At 48.9% G+C, this 17,824-nt stretch overlaps 1 protein-coding gene across 4 annotated transcripts in view; it reads right to left on the bottom strand.

Annotated features, from left to right (window-relative positions):
• Positions 1–17,824, bottom strand: part of PIEZO2 (piezo type mechanosensitive ion channel component 2) — a gene marked incomplete at both ends in the record, with an annotated part of 338,656 nt that overhangs the window by 144,978 nt on the left and 175,854 nt on the right. For all 4 annotated transcript variants that reach the window (XM_080714289.1, XM_080714288.1, XM_080714290.1 and 1 more), the window contains one exon: positions 4,476–4,638. In XM_080714289.1, coding sequence (XP_080570415.1) covers positions 4,476–4,638 — 163 coding nt within the window. The remainder of the gene's footprint in view (positions 1–4,475; positions 4,639–17,824) is intronic.

The following is a 17,824-nucleotide window of genomic DNA, read 5'->3' as shown; positions in this document are numbered from 1 at the left end:
AATCCCCACGCTTGGGAAGCAGAAACAGGAGGATGGCGCAGGTTTGAAGCCAGCCTCGCTGGCTTAAGAGACCCTGTTTCCAAATAAAAAGTATAAAATAGGTCTGGGAGTGTAGCTCAGAGGTAGAAGGAGGTTTCCAGGAACCCCAGTACCACCAAAAAAAAAAAAAAAAAAAAAAATTTTTTTTTGCTTAAAGAATAAGGACTCATGAACTATCTAGGAGAGAAAATACAGATGATAAAAGTTTCATGGAATTATATACTGATTTTCAATGCATATACAGTCCTTCCCTACACAATTTAATTTTCATAGTGCAACTTTTGTTATTTAGAAAGATTTCAACCTGGTAGCGTGCTGCACACTTTGAATCCCAGTCCTTGGGAGGCTGAGACCGAAGGATCACAGGTTCAAGGACAGCATCAGCAACTTAGCTAGATCCTTTGAAAAAATAATAAATAAATAAATAAATAAACAAACTCTGGGGTGCAGCTTGTAGGTAGAATGCCTCTGGGTTTCCCCTCCCTGCCCCAGCGCAGCTCTTTAAATACAAGATTTCTTAAAAAACAATCAAGGTCTCAGCCGCGACTGGCAGAGCTGCAGTGTGACTAAATGAGGAACCAGGGTCAACCAAAGGGCTGCAGCCTTCAGGCTCGCAGGCGGGGAGCGAGGCTCTCTTCTGAGCTGCTGAGCAGATCTGGCAGCCAGGCTGAGGCCCGCAGTGCGTCCCGCCCGCCCCGCCGCCTCAAGGGGAGCCCAGGAGCCATCAAAGGAAGCGGTGCCAGGAGCCTGCAGGGAGGAGCCGCTCCTCCCAACCAGGCCGCAGTCCAAGAGGACTTCTTCCAGGGTCCCCGACGGGTCTTGCCATTTCTCCATCAAGATAAACGAGAGGAGAAACAAAGCCAGCAAACACTATTCTTTTGGTATCCTCAAAACGCAAACAATCGGAGCGCAAAAGCCAAGATTTATAAGCAGCAGAAAGTATGCTTCGAAAATAGACCAGATTCTGCCGCTCCTCCTTTTGGCCGCGTGCGCTGCTCCTTTACCCCCGCGTCCTGCCACCAGGAGGAGGGGTTTCCTCGCGGCTCAGTCTGGAGGGGCTCGCCCACCGCCCACCCTCCAGACAGACACGGCGGGCTGAGACGGGCCAAGAGGACGGACATCATCGCCTCAGCCCAAACCGAATGTGGCAAGGAGAAGAGCCACTCCTCAGGCGCGACATTTGCTGTTGTTGAAGCCTGGAATAAGAACTGTTTGGAGTCTCTAGCTTGTTATCTTTAAATAATGTGATTAATAATAGGTAAGGCCCAGCTATTTAAACAAACTTCAAATGGCATAAGTTTAAATTGGAAAATGGAGCGCAGCTGGGAGGGAGGTAGGATTTCAGAATGAAGGCAGCCACCTCCGCACCGCGTTCCCCTGGGGCAGGTGCGTGATGCTTAGTCAAATAACCCAGCACCCAGATCCTCCCAGGCCTGTGGCTCTTGCCCCGGGAGACCCAAGATCTTCTCCTAAGAAGCTCAGAAACCCTCTCACTTCCACCTGTTACACTACTGACGGCACAGAGTGGGTCGACTTCAAATCTGCTGTTCAACTTAAATTTCTAGAACTCATTTGGTTTTTGTTTTATGGTATTGAGGATTAAACCCAGGAATGCTCTACCTCTGAGCTACATACCCAGCACTTATGAAAAATTTTAAATTTTGAAACAGGGCCTTGCTAAGTTACTGAGGGTCTAAGTTGCCGAGGCTGGCCTCAGACTTGCGGTCCTCCTGTCTCAGCCTCCAAAGTCCTGGGATTACAGGTGTGCAACACCAATGCCTGGCTTGTTTCTTTAATTTTAAGAGGACCTCGAATTTGAACTTGTTTTAGTATCTCTCAAATCGAAAGCAGTGCGCGCGGAAAAAGTAGTGATCAGGTAACAGAATGACCGGGCACCCATGCCAGGTGCTTTTAATATTTATGAATCGAATCATCCACCGAGTATTTCATTTAATATAAAATATTAAATTTAATTTTTCATTTAGTATCTGCTACAGCTCTATGAAGCATTATTAGGAACTCCTCCTTTTTTTCGGTGCTGGGGATTTAACCCTAAGCCTCGGGCGTGCTAAGCACACGCTCTACCACTGACCGGGAGGTACACACCCAGACCTAGTAACTCACTTTGGGTAGAAACAGAATAACAATTGTCCTAAACACATACAGTCACTGAGGATCGACCCCCAGGTGTGTCTTCAAAGTCCACGCAACACTCCGTAATTGTCCATCTACAATATGAGGATAATGGAGACACTACCTTGGCCTTTGAAAATAATAATTAAAAGTTACAAAACTTGAGCTAATGGAGTTACCTCCACCAAACCTGGCCAACTTTTAGTAAGCACTGATTACTTATTTATTTACTTACTTAATTACAGTACTGGGGATCGAACCCAGAGCCACCACACCAACGAGCTACATCCCCAACCCTTTTTATATTTTATTTTGATACAGGGTCTCGCCAAGTTGCTCAGGCTGGCCTCAATCTTGCAGTCCTCCTGTCTCAGCCTCCCAAGTACTGGGATTCCGGAATACACCACTGCCCCGGCTGATAATAATTCTTTAGGCGAAATGTTTTCAGGACTGTAAGTACTACAAAATAAAATTCTAATGTATAAACGGATAGTCTATATTTAAATTCCCTATAGTCTATATTTAAATTAAAACTGTAACGTCAACAAGAAGAAAAGGTACTTTCACAGATTTGTCCATTTTTAGGGTTGTAGGCTGGAATCTAAGATGTGGTTAGGAGCTAATCTGCTAAAATTAGTTTGTAATGCCATGCACCTTTCTTGCCTTAAAAATAACAAAAGACTGATGGGCAACACGATTCCAAATCTTTAACTTATAAATGTTTCAGGCAGTGACACCACGTCTCGCTTGCACGGGCCTGCCGGGTCATCCCCGCACTGCTTGGCTTTTTAACACACAGGCAGGTTTCTGCGTGTGTGTGAGACACAGAAGTCGTCTGCCACAACTGCAGGGCTCTTCCTCTAATTCCTTTGTGGCCCGTGCTTTCACTATAAGTCATTTTAATTAATTTTGGTGTCAAAAGTTTGATTTCTTGCCAAAGCTAAGGAGTACAGACGTTTGGTGGCTGTAGGCTTCTGTATCAAAGGTCCAAATCAAGTTTTTTTTTAACTTATTTACTATTTATTGTGGTACTGAGGATTGAACCCAGGGGTAGTCTATCCCTGAGATATAGCCCAGCCATTTTAATTTTTATTTTCATTGTGAAACAGGGTCTTATTAAGTGACCACACACTGCTGGCCTAGACCCTGCAGTCTTCCTGTCTCAGCCTCGCAAATACTGGGATCACGGGCCTGCGCCACCGTGCCTGGCTCAAGTCAAGTGTTTGTGAGCGATTTTGTTCTTTGTAAATTTCATTGAAAAGCAATCCATGTAATTCAGCACATAAACAGAACCAAGACAGAAATCATATGATCATTTCAATAGATGCTGAAATAGCATTTGACAACATCCGTCGCTAAATCGATGACTTTTGACACCGAGGCCACCTGCCCTGGCCTGAGGGTGAGTGTGACGGGGCATGTGACCAGGCGCGGGCGTGCTCCTGGGCCTCGAGGCAGGGCACCAGCAGGTGCGCAGCTTCTCTGCAGGGAGGAATTCTGCTTTCTTTCTTTCTTCTCAAGCACACCAGATGTTATAGCTTCTCTAATTTATTTTGCAGTAACTCCTTCTCCAGGCCGAGTGGCTCACAACGCCGTGATAAGGTTGAAGGTCAGCCAGCTGCATATATGCTGTGGCGTGGTGAATGGAAGAGCGAGCCTCGTCGTGGCCCTTTCCTGCGGGCTCTTCAAGAGGGATGGGCAACCCAGCCCCCAGCACCTGCCTTGGCCTGGCTCTTCAAGAGGGACGAGCAACCCAGCCCCCAGCACCTGCCTTGACCTGGTTCTTCAAGAGGGATGGGCAACCCAGTCCCCAGTACCTGCCTTGCCTGGCTCTTCAAGAGGGATGGGCAACCCAGTCCCCAGCACCTGCCTTGACCCGGCTCTTAAAGAGGGACAGGCCACCCAGTCCCCAGCACCTGCCTTGACCTGGCTCTTCAAGAGGGACGAGCAACCCAGCCCCCAGCACCTGCCTTGACCTGGTTCTTCAAGAGGGATGGGCAACCCAGTCCCCAGCACCTGCCTTGCCCGGCTCTTCAAGAGGGACGGGCAACCCAGTCCCCAGCACCTGCCTTGACCCGGCTCTTAAAGAGGGACGGGCCACCCAGTCCCCAGCACCCGCCTTGCCCGGCTCCGGTGTGGGCAGGAGCGCCCGCCCGGCCGCACGACAGTTGCCACTTATGCCGAGAGCGCGGCCAGTCACCAAGCACTCAGCACCGCGGCGACCGCTGTTAGGGAGGTGTGGTCGGTCAGGTTGGGGGCGAGGCACTGGAGATCACAGAACAAAGACAGTGGGGCGGACTCACCAGCTCCTCGTTCTCAAACTCCAGGTTGTACTGCGCCGCGTCCTCCGTCACTGGCTTCTGGACGATGTTTCTACAGACGAGCCAGATGGCGAGACTCACGAGGAACATCCCGATGTCGGGAACGAACACTCGGATCCCGTTGCCGGCGTCGGCTCCCTTCAGGCTGGGGACACGGAGGGAGGGAGCAAACTTAGTTGTCTGCAATTTGGGCCACAGCAGTTAAAAGCCAAACATGTAGTGGAGGCTAGAAGGTGTTCATCATACATGCAAATCAAAGGTGGAAGAAAAAATGAAATGTTAAGGCAATATTGCCAGAACCTCTTCACGGTTCTGTATGCTTGGCTGATTTTATCTCCCATACTGTTTAAAAAAAAAGATGGATCCAGTATGTTTCTTCTATTTATTTACTGAGGAACAAACTCGAGGGCATTCTACCTCCCAACTACACCTCTATCCCCTTTTAATTTTTTTTTTTTTTTTTTTTTGGTACTGGGGATGAAACCCAGGGGCATTCTACTTCTGAGCTACACCCCCAGACTTATTTTTTTATTCTTTATTTTGAGACAGTTTCTCACTGAGTTACAAAGGGCCTCACTAAGTAGCTGAAGCTGGCTGAGAACTATGGTCCTCCTGTCTCAACCTCCCGAGTGCTGGGATTACAAGCATGCGCCACCACGCCTGGCTTCCCTTTGATTTTTATTTCCAAACTGGGTCTCATTATATTGTTGGGGTTCAAGGAATGGAACCGGGGAGGAAGGCAGGTCTGGAGGGGCTGCCCTGTGGCTGCAGCCTAGAGACTGGGCCCCTTCAGGGACTTGGCCAATAGGTTCTTCTAGCTCTTCACTGAGGAGAAATGAACTTAGCCAGCACCTCACCAAATGCACCAGCCCAGCCGGGGTCTTCTAGGAAGCAGCCAGGGCTGAGGCTGTGGCCTCGGGGCCTTCACACAGCAGAACAGAGCCACAGAGAGCCAGGGCCTGCCGCTTCCCGCCTGCAGACTGCGGCGAGCTTCTGCAGCGAGTTACTGTATAACTACTTCCTACATGTTTAACTTTTTTCTGCGGCGAGCTTCTGGCAATGGTGGCATGGCCCTCACTCTCTGCTTTGTGCTTCTGGGTCCCCAAAGAGACGTTTCATAGCTTGTATATGAGGGAATAAATGAATGTAGTCTGCAAAAGCAATCATTCCACCCTCTGCGATAGAATCTGCTACTGGATCCAGGGCGGGATTCCCAATTAGAATGCGTTCATTCAGGTGAAGAGGTGCTAACCTCCTAACCAGGCTTGCTGGGTCAGCAGAGCAGCACATTCACCACACTGCCACTGCAGAGGCCAGGGGCCGTGGAAGAGCACACGAGAAGCGGGTGCAATAAACAGCGTCCCATGCAATGAATGTGTCATTCCAAGGCCATCTTTGCAATAAGGTTTCTTTCTTTGTTATGTAGATCGCTGTTTAATAAAGTACTTTCATCAGAAGGCTAGGCCTCAGAAATCCTGTGCATTAAAACAAAACAGAAGAAGAAGGCTTTGCCCAATAAGTGTTAGGAACGCATAGTGTGAGCTATATCACACTATAAGATTTTAAGTTGGAGCCCGGTGTGGTGGTGCACGCTTATAATCCCAGCACTTGGGAGGCTGAGACAGGAGGATCCAGGTTCACGGCCAGCCTCAGCTACTGAGTGAGGCTCTCAGCAACTTAGTGAGACCCTGTTTCCAAATAAAGTGCAAAATAGGTCTGGGAGTGTAGCCCGGAGGTAGAGAAGCCCCTGGGTTCCACCCCCAGAACCACACACACAAAAACAAGATTTGAAGTTGGGCATGTTGGTGCACACCTCTAATCCCAACACATGGCAGGCTAAGACAGGAGGATCACAGGTGACACGCCCAGGCTCAGTACTTAGGGAGGCCCTCAGTGATCAGTGAGACCCTGTTTCAAAATAAAACATAAAAAGGGCTGCGGATGTAGCTTGAAGGTAGAAGATCCCTTGGTTCATCCACCCCAGTACCACACACACACACACACACACACACACACACATACATACACACACACACACATACACACACACATACACACACACACACACACACACACACACACACACACACACACACATTGAGTTCTGAAGTAAAGCGATTAATTTGAATTTAGCCTCTGCTTCCCAAATTTATTTCACCACAAAACCATTTTTTAAAAATATCATCAATTACATTCTACCAAGCTAGTGTTCATTAAATGGGTTTTAGGAAATACTAATTTTGAGAATGCTTATTGGCCTAGGTTTATTTTATTAAAATGAATGGACAATTGGGAAACTATACTACTATATAACTATTTCCTATATGTTTAACTTTTGCTCTAATAACTTTAGAAGTCAGTGGTAGCCTAGTGTGGTGGTGCATGCTTGTAATCCCTGTGCTTGGGAGGTTGAGACAGGAGGATTGCACAGGTTTGAAGCCAGCCTCAGCTACTTAGTGAGGCTTTCAGCAATTTAGTGAGACCCTGTTTCCAAATAAAAGTATAAAATAGGAAGAACTTTCGGGAAGATGGCGACGGAGAAAAGCAGCGCTTACGAGCCCCGCTAACAACCAATCTCTATTACCACAAAATCAGTGCCTTTCATAGCCAGAAAACACCATCAGCAGAGAAACAAAAAATGTAAATACAAGAGACAGAGAAAAAGAGAGCTGGAAAAACGAGACACCAGAAAGAAACCAGCCTGCAGTTCTGCGGCCCGAGCTGCAGAGCAGCGCGTTGTGGGAGCCATATTCCCTTGCAGCACCAGGCCCCAGAGAGGAGGGGGACTCAGAACGGAGCTCAGAGCCAGAGAGGAGATACGCCGACCTCATAGCCGAGGACACAGCAGCAGCACCACACTGCCAGCGGCAGCAGCGAGCTCACTGGACGGCACAAGACCAATGCATTCAACAGCCCACCAGGCTCCAGAGAGGAGCGGCAGACAGCAAGCCGAAGTGAGCGGCTGCAGATCAGCTGGGTGGAATTCGGCAGATTTTTCGGCGCAGGGAGCATCTAAAGCTCCCAGGGGCCGGGCTCAGCACACCCTGCAGGGACTCAGAGAGGAGCTCAAAAACAGAGAAGAAATACACTAGCCTCATGGCCGAGGGTGTGGCAGTGGTGCCATATTGCCACCAGCGGTGGCAGCAGCAGCGAATTCACCAAGTCCACTACAGCTCCATCAGCACACTCAACAACAGTGAGTCAAATTGTGAGTCAAATTGTGGCCCCTTGAGGAGAAATCCCAGTACTGCACTCCCAGGGACTTGACCCAGTGGGGAAGTGATGGTGGCAGAGATATCACACCATAGTCACAACTCCCCGGAGGAGAACGCCCAACCTGGCACCCCCCATGGTCTAAAGCAGCCTCGATTTTGACTCCCTGGATCTGAGACTCTGCGATACAACCCAGTAAATGAGTAGTGGTGACTGAGATACCACAGACTCGAGATCCAGAGCACCTTAAGTGAAGTCGTAGTGACCTAGGGAAGAACCCAGAGAAGGCACAAACTTCCAAAATCATGGGAAAGAGGAATAACAACGGAGCAATGAATGCCCACAACCCCACAACATCAGAACCTGATAAAACAGAAATTCAGAGATTTCTAGAAGATCAAATGAGGAAAATAACTGTAGAAATAATAGAGGTGTTTCGAAAAGAATTCAGAGAGAGCCAAAAAGAGATAAAGGATGCAATCAATGAAGTAAAGGCCTCAATTCAAAGTATAAACAACTGATTAGACCACATGGAGAACAGAATCTCGCTCTTAGAAGATGATCATTCCAAAAATGAACGCATAGTTTCTAATTTAGAAAAAAAAAATCCGACAGCAGAAATCTGACATTGAAGAAATATGGGCCCATTTTAAGAGAGCTAACCTAAGAATAATTGGAATAGAGAAGGGAAAAGAAGGTGAAACCAAAGGGATCAACAATCTCTTCAAGGAAGTAATAGCAGAAAATTTTCCAAACAGAGCAAGAGGTTGATACACAGGTCCAGGAAACTTATAGAACTCCCTTTAGACAGGATCGGAGAAGAGGATCCCCACGCCACATAATTGTCAAAATGACCAATGTGGAAGCCAAGCAGAGAATCTTAAAGGCAACAAAAACAAAAGGCCAAGTGACGTTCAGAGGCAAACCAATTAGAATCACTCCAGACTTCCCAAACCAAGTCATGAGAGCCAGAAGGGCTTGGAGTAACATATTCCAAACTCTGAAAGAAAACAACTTCCAGCCAAAAATTTCCTATCCAGCAAAACTTTCTATCAAATTAGATGGGGAAATAAGAAGCTTCCATGACAAACAGAAACTGAAGGAATTTATGTCTTCAAAACCAGCGCTAGAGAAAATACTCAAAGAGATTAACTACAAAGAAGAAATAGGTAACACTCACCAGAACCAGAGAAACAAGATTTTCCATCCAACAGACAACTAAGATTGGTTATCTGTGGAGATTCATTATTTATGTTAGTCTTTTACCTATCTCTACATTGTATTGTTTGCCTTTATTGTTGTTAATTTTTAGGATTACTAGTTGGAATATTAATATACCTTCAGATATAGCATTTGGAAATATTTTATCCCATTCTATCAGTAACTTTTAACTCTGTTTACATTGTCATTGGATATACAATTTTTTTTATTTTTTAGGGAGTTTGTATACTCCTCTGTTGCCTGTGCCATTGAAATCATAACCAAGAAATCACTGCCAATTTCAATGTTGTGAGATTTTATGACCCAGATTTTCTTCTAAAAGTTTTTAGTCTTAAGATTTATATTTAGGTCTTTTATCTATTTTGAGTTAATATTTGTATATGATGTTAGGTAAGGACCCAATTTTATTCTTTTTCATGTAATTATTATTTTTCAACAATATTTAGTTAAAAGATTATTATTTCCTCCACCAAATGTTCATGAAAACCTTGTCAAAAATAACTTGACAATATATGGAAGAATTTATCTCTAGGCTTTTATTTAACTCCAATGGTTTATATATCTGCCTTTATAACAGTACTACAGTGTTTCAATTATTGTAGCTTTATAAGGTTTGAAATCAGAAAATATACATCTTCTAGCTTTGTTCTTTTTCGAGATTGTTTTGGGTATCTAGAGTCCATTTTCCATATTAGGATAGATTTTTTTCTGAAAAATAAATAAATAAATGTATGATAGTTTCACCTAAAAAAAAGAAAAAAATATTCTCTGCTAAGAAAGAAAGCAAAAAGAAATATTGAAATGTTATCTTTAAGTCATCAAAAGCTTGGTATCAGACATTGTTAATTTTGGATAAATTGCCATAATACTAGATGTCAACCACTAAGCCAAGCATGGGAAGGAGGGATGGGGAGGGAACTGGGTGGGGATTGGATAGGGGCTAATTGGGCGATGTGTGCATGTATGTCTACAAAAGTTTTATTTTTTTTTATCCCATTATGATGTATGAATACAGTGCACCAATACAAAAAATTTTTAAAAAGTATAAAATAGGTCTGGGAGTCTAGCCTGGAGGTAGAAAAGCCCTTGAGTTTCACCCTCAGTACCACAAAAAAAAAAAAGGAAGTCAGTGGCATGTCATTGCCCAGTGATCCCCCATTCACTGAGTAATCCATTGACTGGAAACTGGAAGAGGAAGAGAAATGCTGGGGACATTTCTTCCTCTCACATCCGGTGGAAGCCACAAACAGAAAGGTCTCACGGTCACCCAGCACACGGTCGGGGCAGCGGCCGAGGTGAGCCAAGGCTCCAGGCATCTCGTGTCTGTCTGTCTGTCTGTCTGTCTCTCTCTCTCTCTCTCTCTCAAGTGGTCTTGATTCTCAGCCACCCTCGCTGCGTGTGCCCAACTGGCCATGCTTCACCTGGCCGCAGCTCGTCCTGACGTCTCCTGCCCAAGGTGGCGGCTTCCTCATCCGCACCCCAGGCCTGCCGGTTCCTCCAGCTGCAAGGCCAGGTGCCCCTTCCAATCCGTTCCGTGCTCCTCCAGCTCCACACTACATTGGACAAGCACTGCCAATCATTCCAGCTTTCAAAGTCCCTCTCCCTGTCTCTCCTACATCGCCCTGCTGGTTCCCTATCCATCATGAATCTCCCTGGAAACCCAGGAAGATGCCGGTGGGGCTGATGGCACGTGCTTGGCTGGTCTCTAGTTCCTGCCCGGGCGTTGAAGAGTTCACCAGGCTCTGTTCTCCACCTAGGTTTCATAACTCGACATGGTCAACCTGGATGATACATCCCTCCCCAGACTGCAGTGAGTGTCAACATAATGCTAACATGTCCAGCTGGTCCAAATGGCCCTGAGGAAATGGGAAACGGCCTTCTCTCTCTAGACATCCTCTTCAATGCCCTATGACTTTCTAAATGGAACACCATCTTCACCCCAAGACTGCTTCTTCATGTACCTTCATGCCTGAAAGTGGTGCGCCATGGATCCAGTAACCGGAGAGAGGTGGGGAGCTTCCATCTCTCACTGAAAAATGAGAGGATTCTCTCTTCCCCCACTTCTTTCACTCAGTCCGGTGCAAAGGTGCACACCTGTAATCCCAGTACCTGGGAGGCTGAGACAGGAGGATTGCCGGGTTGTAGCCAGCCTCAGCTACTCAGCAAAGTCTTCAGCAACCTCGAGACACCCTGGTTCAAAATGAAAACAGGGCTCAGGTGGAATGGTTAAATCCTCAGTACCAAGAAAAAGGAAAAAGAAAGAAAGAAAAAGAAAAAGAAGAGCCAGGCATGGTGGCACATGCTTGTAATCTCAGCACTTGGGAGGCTGACACAGGAGGACAGCCAGCCTCAGCTGTTTAGTGAGGCTCTTTGCAACTCAGTGAGATCCTGTTTCAAAACAAAGGAAATTAAAAATGGGTCTGGGACATAGAATGTCCCTGGATGTTATCTCCAGTACCACACACACACACATACACAAAGTTGGCTATTGGATGATCTGCCTACAAGAAGCCCTGGAATTTTGCTTGGGGAGGCAAACCTCAGGGGAGAAGGGTGACTCCTGCCTGAGAAACCGAGGAATGTCCTGGAGACCAGGGAGAGGAGCGTTCATAGGTAAATGCCTCCGCTGTTAGTGCATGCAGACGAAAGTGTCAAAACTGGAGGCTTTAAGTCACTAAAACACATTTTATTTTATTCAATAAATATGTCGGAGAAAAGATCTCAAAAACAAGAGATGTGAGGTGAATCTAACGAACATTAAATGGATCAACCTGGCAGAAAGTTTTACCCACTAATTTAAAACCAATGTTTATTGACCCCGTGCCAGGCACTGTCTGGCTAAGCTGGTGAGGGTCTCTGGGATCCTCCTGTCTCAGCCTCCCACCATGCCTGGCTTGTGTGCGTGCTTTAAAGTAAAAATGCTGCCTAAGTATTTTAATCCACTTAATTCATCACCAGAGTCACTAATCACCACTTGGAACGCCCCCAGGACATTTTCTTGTCACCTCAGGGCATTGTGCGGTTTCCACCTGGGTTGTCTGTGGAGCCTTCCCTGGGTCCAGGGCATTTACAGACAGGGAGAACAGGATGCGGGTTGCCAAGGAGACGGCCACTGTTTACCCTCTGCATCCTTCCTTTTAGAGTGTGCTGGAGGCTCCTGGAACCTGCTCTTCCTAAGGCCCACACACTGCCATTCCCACCTTAAAACACACCGCAGCAGGCGCTTAGCTCATGGGAACTGGCAGAGGCCGACATCAGGCAGAGCCTGGTGGGTAAACACCTACCTGCGCGCCACCCGAGGAACCACTAAGACAAAAACATGTAAAGCAGAACAAACTTCAGAAAAAACAAACCTCACTCCTTTTGTGAAAGAAGGCGCTACACCTACAACCTACGGCATCAAACCCAAAGTTGAGCAAGATCCCGCGGTGTGTGCCCCGTCGAAGGCTCCTGCTGCACGGGCTTCTCCTCCAGCACCCCCATCCCTGCATCCCTGCACACAAAAACACGTCACGTTTCCACGGCCTCGCCTCTGCTCACCCAGTCGACCCTAACGCTTGCGCCTCTAAACTGTATCAATTGCCAAGGCCAAGGCCGTGCGTTATGGCCACCTCCTCTCATCGCCACCTGCGAGCGCCTCCCGTGTTCACTGTCACGAGACCCCCTGGGGACACGAAGTCGCCACTATTCTGAAATTCCCTTGGAAGGAAGGGCTTCCTCCTTGCGGATCAGAAGTGATGGTGTAATGTCGTGGCCTGACACCTCTCTCCAGCCGCTCTCGCCCCGGTCTGGAGAGGGTCCTGCTGCTACCCGAGTTTGTCTCTTCTTTGGGGTGGGGTTTCAATCTCTTTAATGTCATTAGCTAGTATTATTTCAACACCAATGTTTGGGAATTACCAAATTTCCTTTTGTGAAGACATTAAAAAATGAATATACTACTTTGATTTTATAAATGACATTTAAGATGTAAATTATGATAAGCATTATTATTAGAAAAAAGAATGTTTCTTTCTTTCTTTCTTTCTTTCTTTCTTTCTTTCTTTCTTCCTTTCTTTCTTTCTTTTTTGCAGTATTGGGGATGGAACGCAGGGGCATTCTACCTCTGAGCTACATTCCAGCCCTATTTTATATTCTTAACATCTACTCTTTGAGCAATTTTAGGTACACATGGCCTGATCTTAACTATAAGTAGATGCTGATGATAGACCCCCGACCTTCTTCCTGTGTCCTCGGCCAGCACCTCCATGTTCCCACACCCCAGCTACTGTCATCTCCATTCGACCCTCTGTGTCTTTGAGCTCAAATTACTTGGAGAAAATCTTTACCAACTACAATTCTGATAGAGGACTAATAGCTAGAATATATAAAAAAAACTCAACACTAAAATAACTAACTAACTAACTAAATAAATAAATAAATGGACAACTGACCTACTGAGTAACCTCGAGAAAAGAATGTATGAATGCCCAACAAATATATGAAAAAAAGTTCATTAGCACTCAGGGAAACTCAAATCGACATAATGCTGAGATTTCATCTAACTCCAATCAGAATGGCAATTATCAAGAATACAAACATATTAATACATGCTGCCATTCAGACAGCATGGGTGGGGCTGGAGAATTGTCGAAATAATACTAGCTAATGACATTAAAGAGATTGAAACCCCCACCCTAAAGAAGAGATTAAACTCGGGTAGCAGCAGGACCCTCTCCAGACCGGGGCGAGAGCGGCTGGAGAGAGGTGTCAGGCCACGACATTACACCATCACTTCTGATCAGCAAGGAGGAATCAATGCTGGCGAGGACGTGGGGAAGTGGGAACCCTTGAACACTGTTGGTGAGACTGTAAGTTAGTGCAGCCGCCCCGGGGCCTGGTGAGGAGGCTCCTCAAGAGACTTGGAGAGGAACCAACATACGGCCCGGCTGTATCCTCCTTAGCATCTTTTCTAAAGAGTTAATGGTCAGAATACTACCGTGACCCGTGCACAGCCCTGTGTACAGCGGCTCAATTCACAAAAGCCAAATTATGACACCAACCTGGGTGTCCCTCAGCAGACGAACAGATACAGAAACTGGTCTAGACACAGGATGGAGTTCTACTCGGCCATAAAGGAGAACAAAATTATGCCATCGGCAGGAAAATGGAGGTGTGATCAGCTAGTCTCGGAAGGTCAAGGGTCATATGTTTTTTCTCATGTGTGGAGACCAGAGAGAAAATAGGAAACCAAAGGGACTTCAGAGAAAAACAGAACCCAGCAGAGCAGTGGGAAGGGAGGAGGAGGGCGGAGGGAGAGTTCAGTAAGGCTGCTTCAATAATGAAGGGGGCGCTGCCAGTCTCACCACCCCCGCGGAGAGGGAGGGGCGGGAGGGAACACGGAGCACCGTGTGCGTGTTTATATCACTTTGAACGTCACACTGCACCAATAAAAGTATAAAAATAAGTCACGAGACACACTTCTGTGCCCGGCCATCCCTCCCATCCCTGCTCTCCTGGCCTCTGAAACCTCTGGTCCGCTCTCTCCATCTCTGTCCAGTTGTTTTGGGGTCTAAACTTGCTCGACAGCTTGAGCACCTGCCTGTGCTTGGCTCCGTTCACCTGGCTGAGTGCTCCAGCCCCACCCACGCTGTGTGAATGGCAGGCTTTCCTTCCTCTTAGGGCTGGCTAGTATTCCACTGGCTATGTTCACCACCTTCTCTCACCCCTTGATGGGCGGTTGGTCCTTCATCCTGGCTATTGCAAACAGTGCTCCTCCCCCCAGGTATTACCTCATTCCCTTCCCCATTTTGAAGCAGAGTCTCACTAGGTTGCTGAGAATTTCACTAGATTGCTGAGACTGGTCTCGAACCTGCGATCCTCCCATCTCAGCCTCCCCAGTACTGGGATTACGGGCGTGTGCCACCACGCCCGGCCTCACTTTCTGATGCAGTGAGACGCCAGCCCGCCCTCCACTCTGCGGGTCTTCTCCTGGCCCCATTTCTCTTAGGAGCCCGGTTCTCTTTAAGTGGGGCGTGGTGTTCAGAGTGGCCGGCTCCGCAGGATTCCTTTAGCTCTGCCTCGTGTTTACAAACCTCTGCTCCAGTCGCGTCCTTCCTGAGTTAGCGACCTGTCTGATCCGTTATTTGTTGAATATAACTCATTTCCGAACCAGCGCAGCCGCCCGCGGGACATCTACTCTGCAGCCCTAAGAGGAAGCGCCTGCCGGAGACACACCGGGCCACAGCTCAAGGCGCTGCGTGCCTGCACACGCGGCACCCAGCGCTCGACGGGAAAGGGAGAGACGACTGGGGAGACGGGGAGGCTCTTCATGGGCTCCTGGCACAGGGAGAGGGAGAAAGAAGAGGGCAGAGACAGCGGGCAGCAGGTCGAGCCAGGCGGCACGGGAACTCCATCACCCACCTGCGCTGGTTCCAAAGTCAGCCTTTTATCCTTCCCACCCCCCCACACTACCTCATCCCCCCAGTGTGATTGTGAGACTTGTGTAGTGAGCACAGTACTGCTGAGCGGGTGTTCAAAGGAAAACAGCAGTAAATTGGTGTGCAACGCTGCTGCCGCGGGATAGAAGAGCCTGGGGTGAGGTGAGACGCGGAATCTGTGGGTTTTGATAACGAGAGATTTTCAGGCTTCGGGTCAAAGGGTCGACCCTCAAAGCTCTGAAGTTGGACAGCGACAGCAATGCCTTCGTAGATCTGAGGCGTTCCTGGCGAGTGTTCGCACCGCGTTTCTGGGAGGTGGCTGCCGAGGAACAGGCATGAGGATCTTCACTTCCCGGGGTCGGCCTCCTCCTGCCCCGAGGGCTGTGTCCACGGGCGGAGCCAGAGACCTGTTCTCAGAACGGGCCCTCATGGTTCTGAATTAGAAATAGACAAGGAGACGCCTCTTTAGGTGCAACAGAAGCAGGCCTGGGGCTCCTCAAGGTCTCCGCACAGCTGGACACATGTGGGTGGGGCTGACTGCCAATGGCGTCCAGCAGGGCCACTTCCTCTTTCTCCATCGCGGTCAGCCTCCAAGGGCCAGAGGCTTGGCTGCTGACTCTCAGAAGTGGTAGCCACGGGAGAACAGAGCTTCCCAAGGACCCTTCCAGGAACTCCCCACGGGAGTCCACTCGCGCTTGGACGCACCTGCCTTCGTGGACTGGCGGGGTGGGGGATCGTTCCCGTGTCTTTCCTGTGTAACCCTCCCTCCCGGCACCACTGACTGTTGTATACAGCCTAATTCCTGGAATGATCCCTTAGCCCATAACAGCCGCTCTGATCCCAAGGCAACCTTGGCAAACTCCTGATGGGATGCTCCATCTGCTTGCAAAGCTCCTGTGAACTGCTGCACCGGGGCAGACAGCGGCGTGTCCTGTGGCTGAGCGCCGGCCCACACCACCCCGCTCACGGTTTATTCCAGTTTAGCAGAGGAGGGTCTCCATTGGAGCGGGGAGGGGAGGGCCACAAATCTCATCCACAACGCCCACTCCTGGCCAGAGCAGCTTTCACTCAGACCAGTGGCTCCGTCCACAAATGCCCTGATTAAAAAGCTTTTGGCATCTCTGCAGGGAACTCACAGGACAGGGCTACATCAGGAGCCAGCCTCCGGCGGCCTTCAGCGTGCGGCGCCCCCTGCTGGGCGCCACTGCCAGCCCTGGAGCCGTCCAGCCATGTCATGATTAACTGGACTATTAAAAAGTGAATTTTGTGAACATCAACCAGGTTTCCCCCCGAAATATTGTAGAATAGAGTCAAAGAGAAACTATCAGACTGTGTAGCACTCTGGTAAGAATGACTTATGTTTCAAAGTTTCAAACTCTGAAACTAAGCTTGTGTTGTGCTGGATCTGACACAAAGTGCAGGTTTTGGTAGGAAATAAAAGTAGGTTTTAGTAAAAGTAAAGTTTGAAAACCATTCTCTAGCAAAATTCTTTTATATCCAAAGGTAAGATAATTGTACAGGGCCAAGATGCAGTAACGTGGACCCTTTGTCTCGGTCTCTCAGAGCAAAGTGCGCTTTGAAATCTGTACACTCGTGTTTCAGAGAGTCACAGGCTATGTACCCGGAGAGATGCCAGAGCCAGGTCTAAGGACAATGATTCTCTTCACACTGGAGGAGAGAAGGGAGAGGAGGAGGGAGGGGAGGAGGAGAGGGAGGAGGAGGGAGGGGAGGATAGGGAGGAGGGAGAGGAGGAGGGAGGGGAGGACAGGGAGGAGGGAGAGGAAGAGGAAGGGGAGGAGGAGGAGGGAGGGGAGGACAGGGAGGAGGGAGAGGAAGAGGAAGGGGAGGAGGAGGAAGGAGGGGAGGACAGGGAGGAGGGAGAGGAGGAGGGAGGGGAGGAGGAGGAGGGAGGGGAGGAGGAGAAGGGAGGGGAGGAGGAGAGGGAGGAGGAGGGAGGGGAGGACAGGGAGGAGGGAGAGGAGGAGGGAGGGGAGGAGAGGGAGGAGGAGGGAAGGGAGGACAGGGAGGAGGGAGAGGAGGAGGGAGGGGAGGAGGGAGGGGAGGAGGAGGGAGGAGGGAGGGGAGGAGGAGAGGGAGGAGGAGGGAGGGGAGGACGGGGAGGAGGAGAGGGAGGAGGAGGGAGGGGAGGAGGAGGAGGGAGGGGAGGAGGAGGAGGGAGGGGAGGAGGAAGGAGAGGAGGACAGGAAGAGGGAGAGGGAGGGGAGGACAGGGAGGAGGGAGAGGAAGAGGAAGGGGAGGAGGAGGAAGGAGGGGAGGACAGGGAGGAGGGAGAGGAGGAGGGAGGGGAGGAGGAGGAGGGAGAGTAAGAGGAAGGGGAGGAGGAGGAGGGAGAGGAAGAGGAAGGGGAGGAGGAGGAGGGAGGGGAGGAGGAGAGGGAGGAGGAGGAAGGGGAGGACAGGGAGGAGGGAGAGGAAGAGGAAGGGGAGGAGGAGGAGGGAGAGGAAGAGGAAGGGGAGGAGG

The sequence above is a fragment of the Muscardinus avellanarius genome, assembly GCF_963383645.1.
Source record: "Muscardinus avellanarius genome assembly, chromosome: 17".
Classification (NCBI taxonomy): Eukaryota; Metazoa; Chordata; class Mammalia; order Rodentia; family Gliridae; genus Muscardinus; species Muscardinus avellanarius.
The sequence above is the reverse complement of the archived record's forward strand: the minus strand, read 5'-3'. Positions and strand labels throughout refer to the sequence as shown.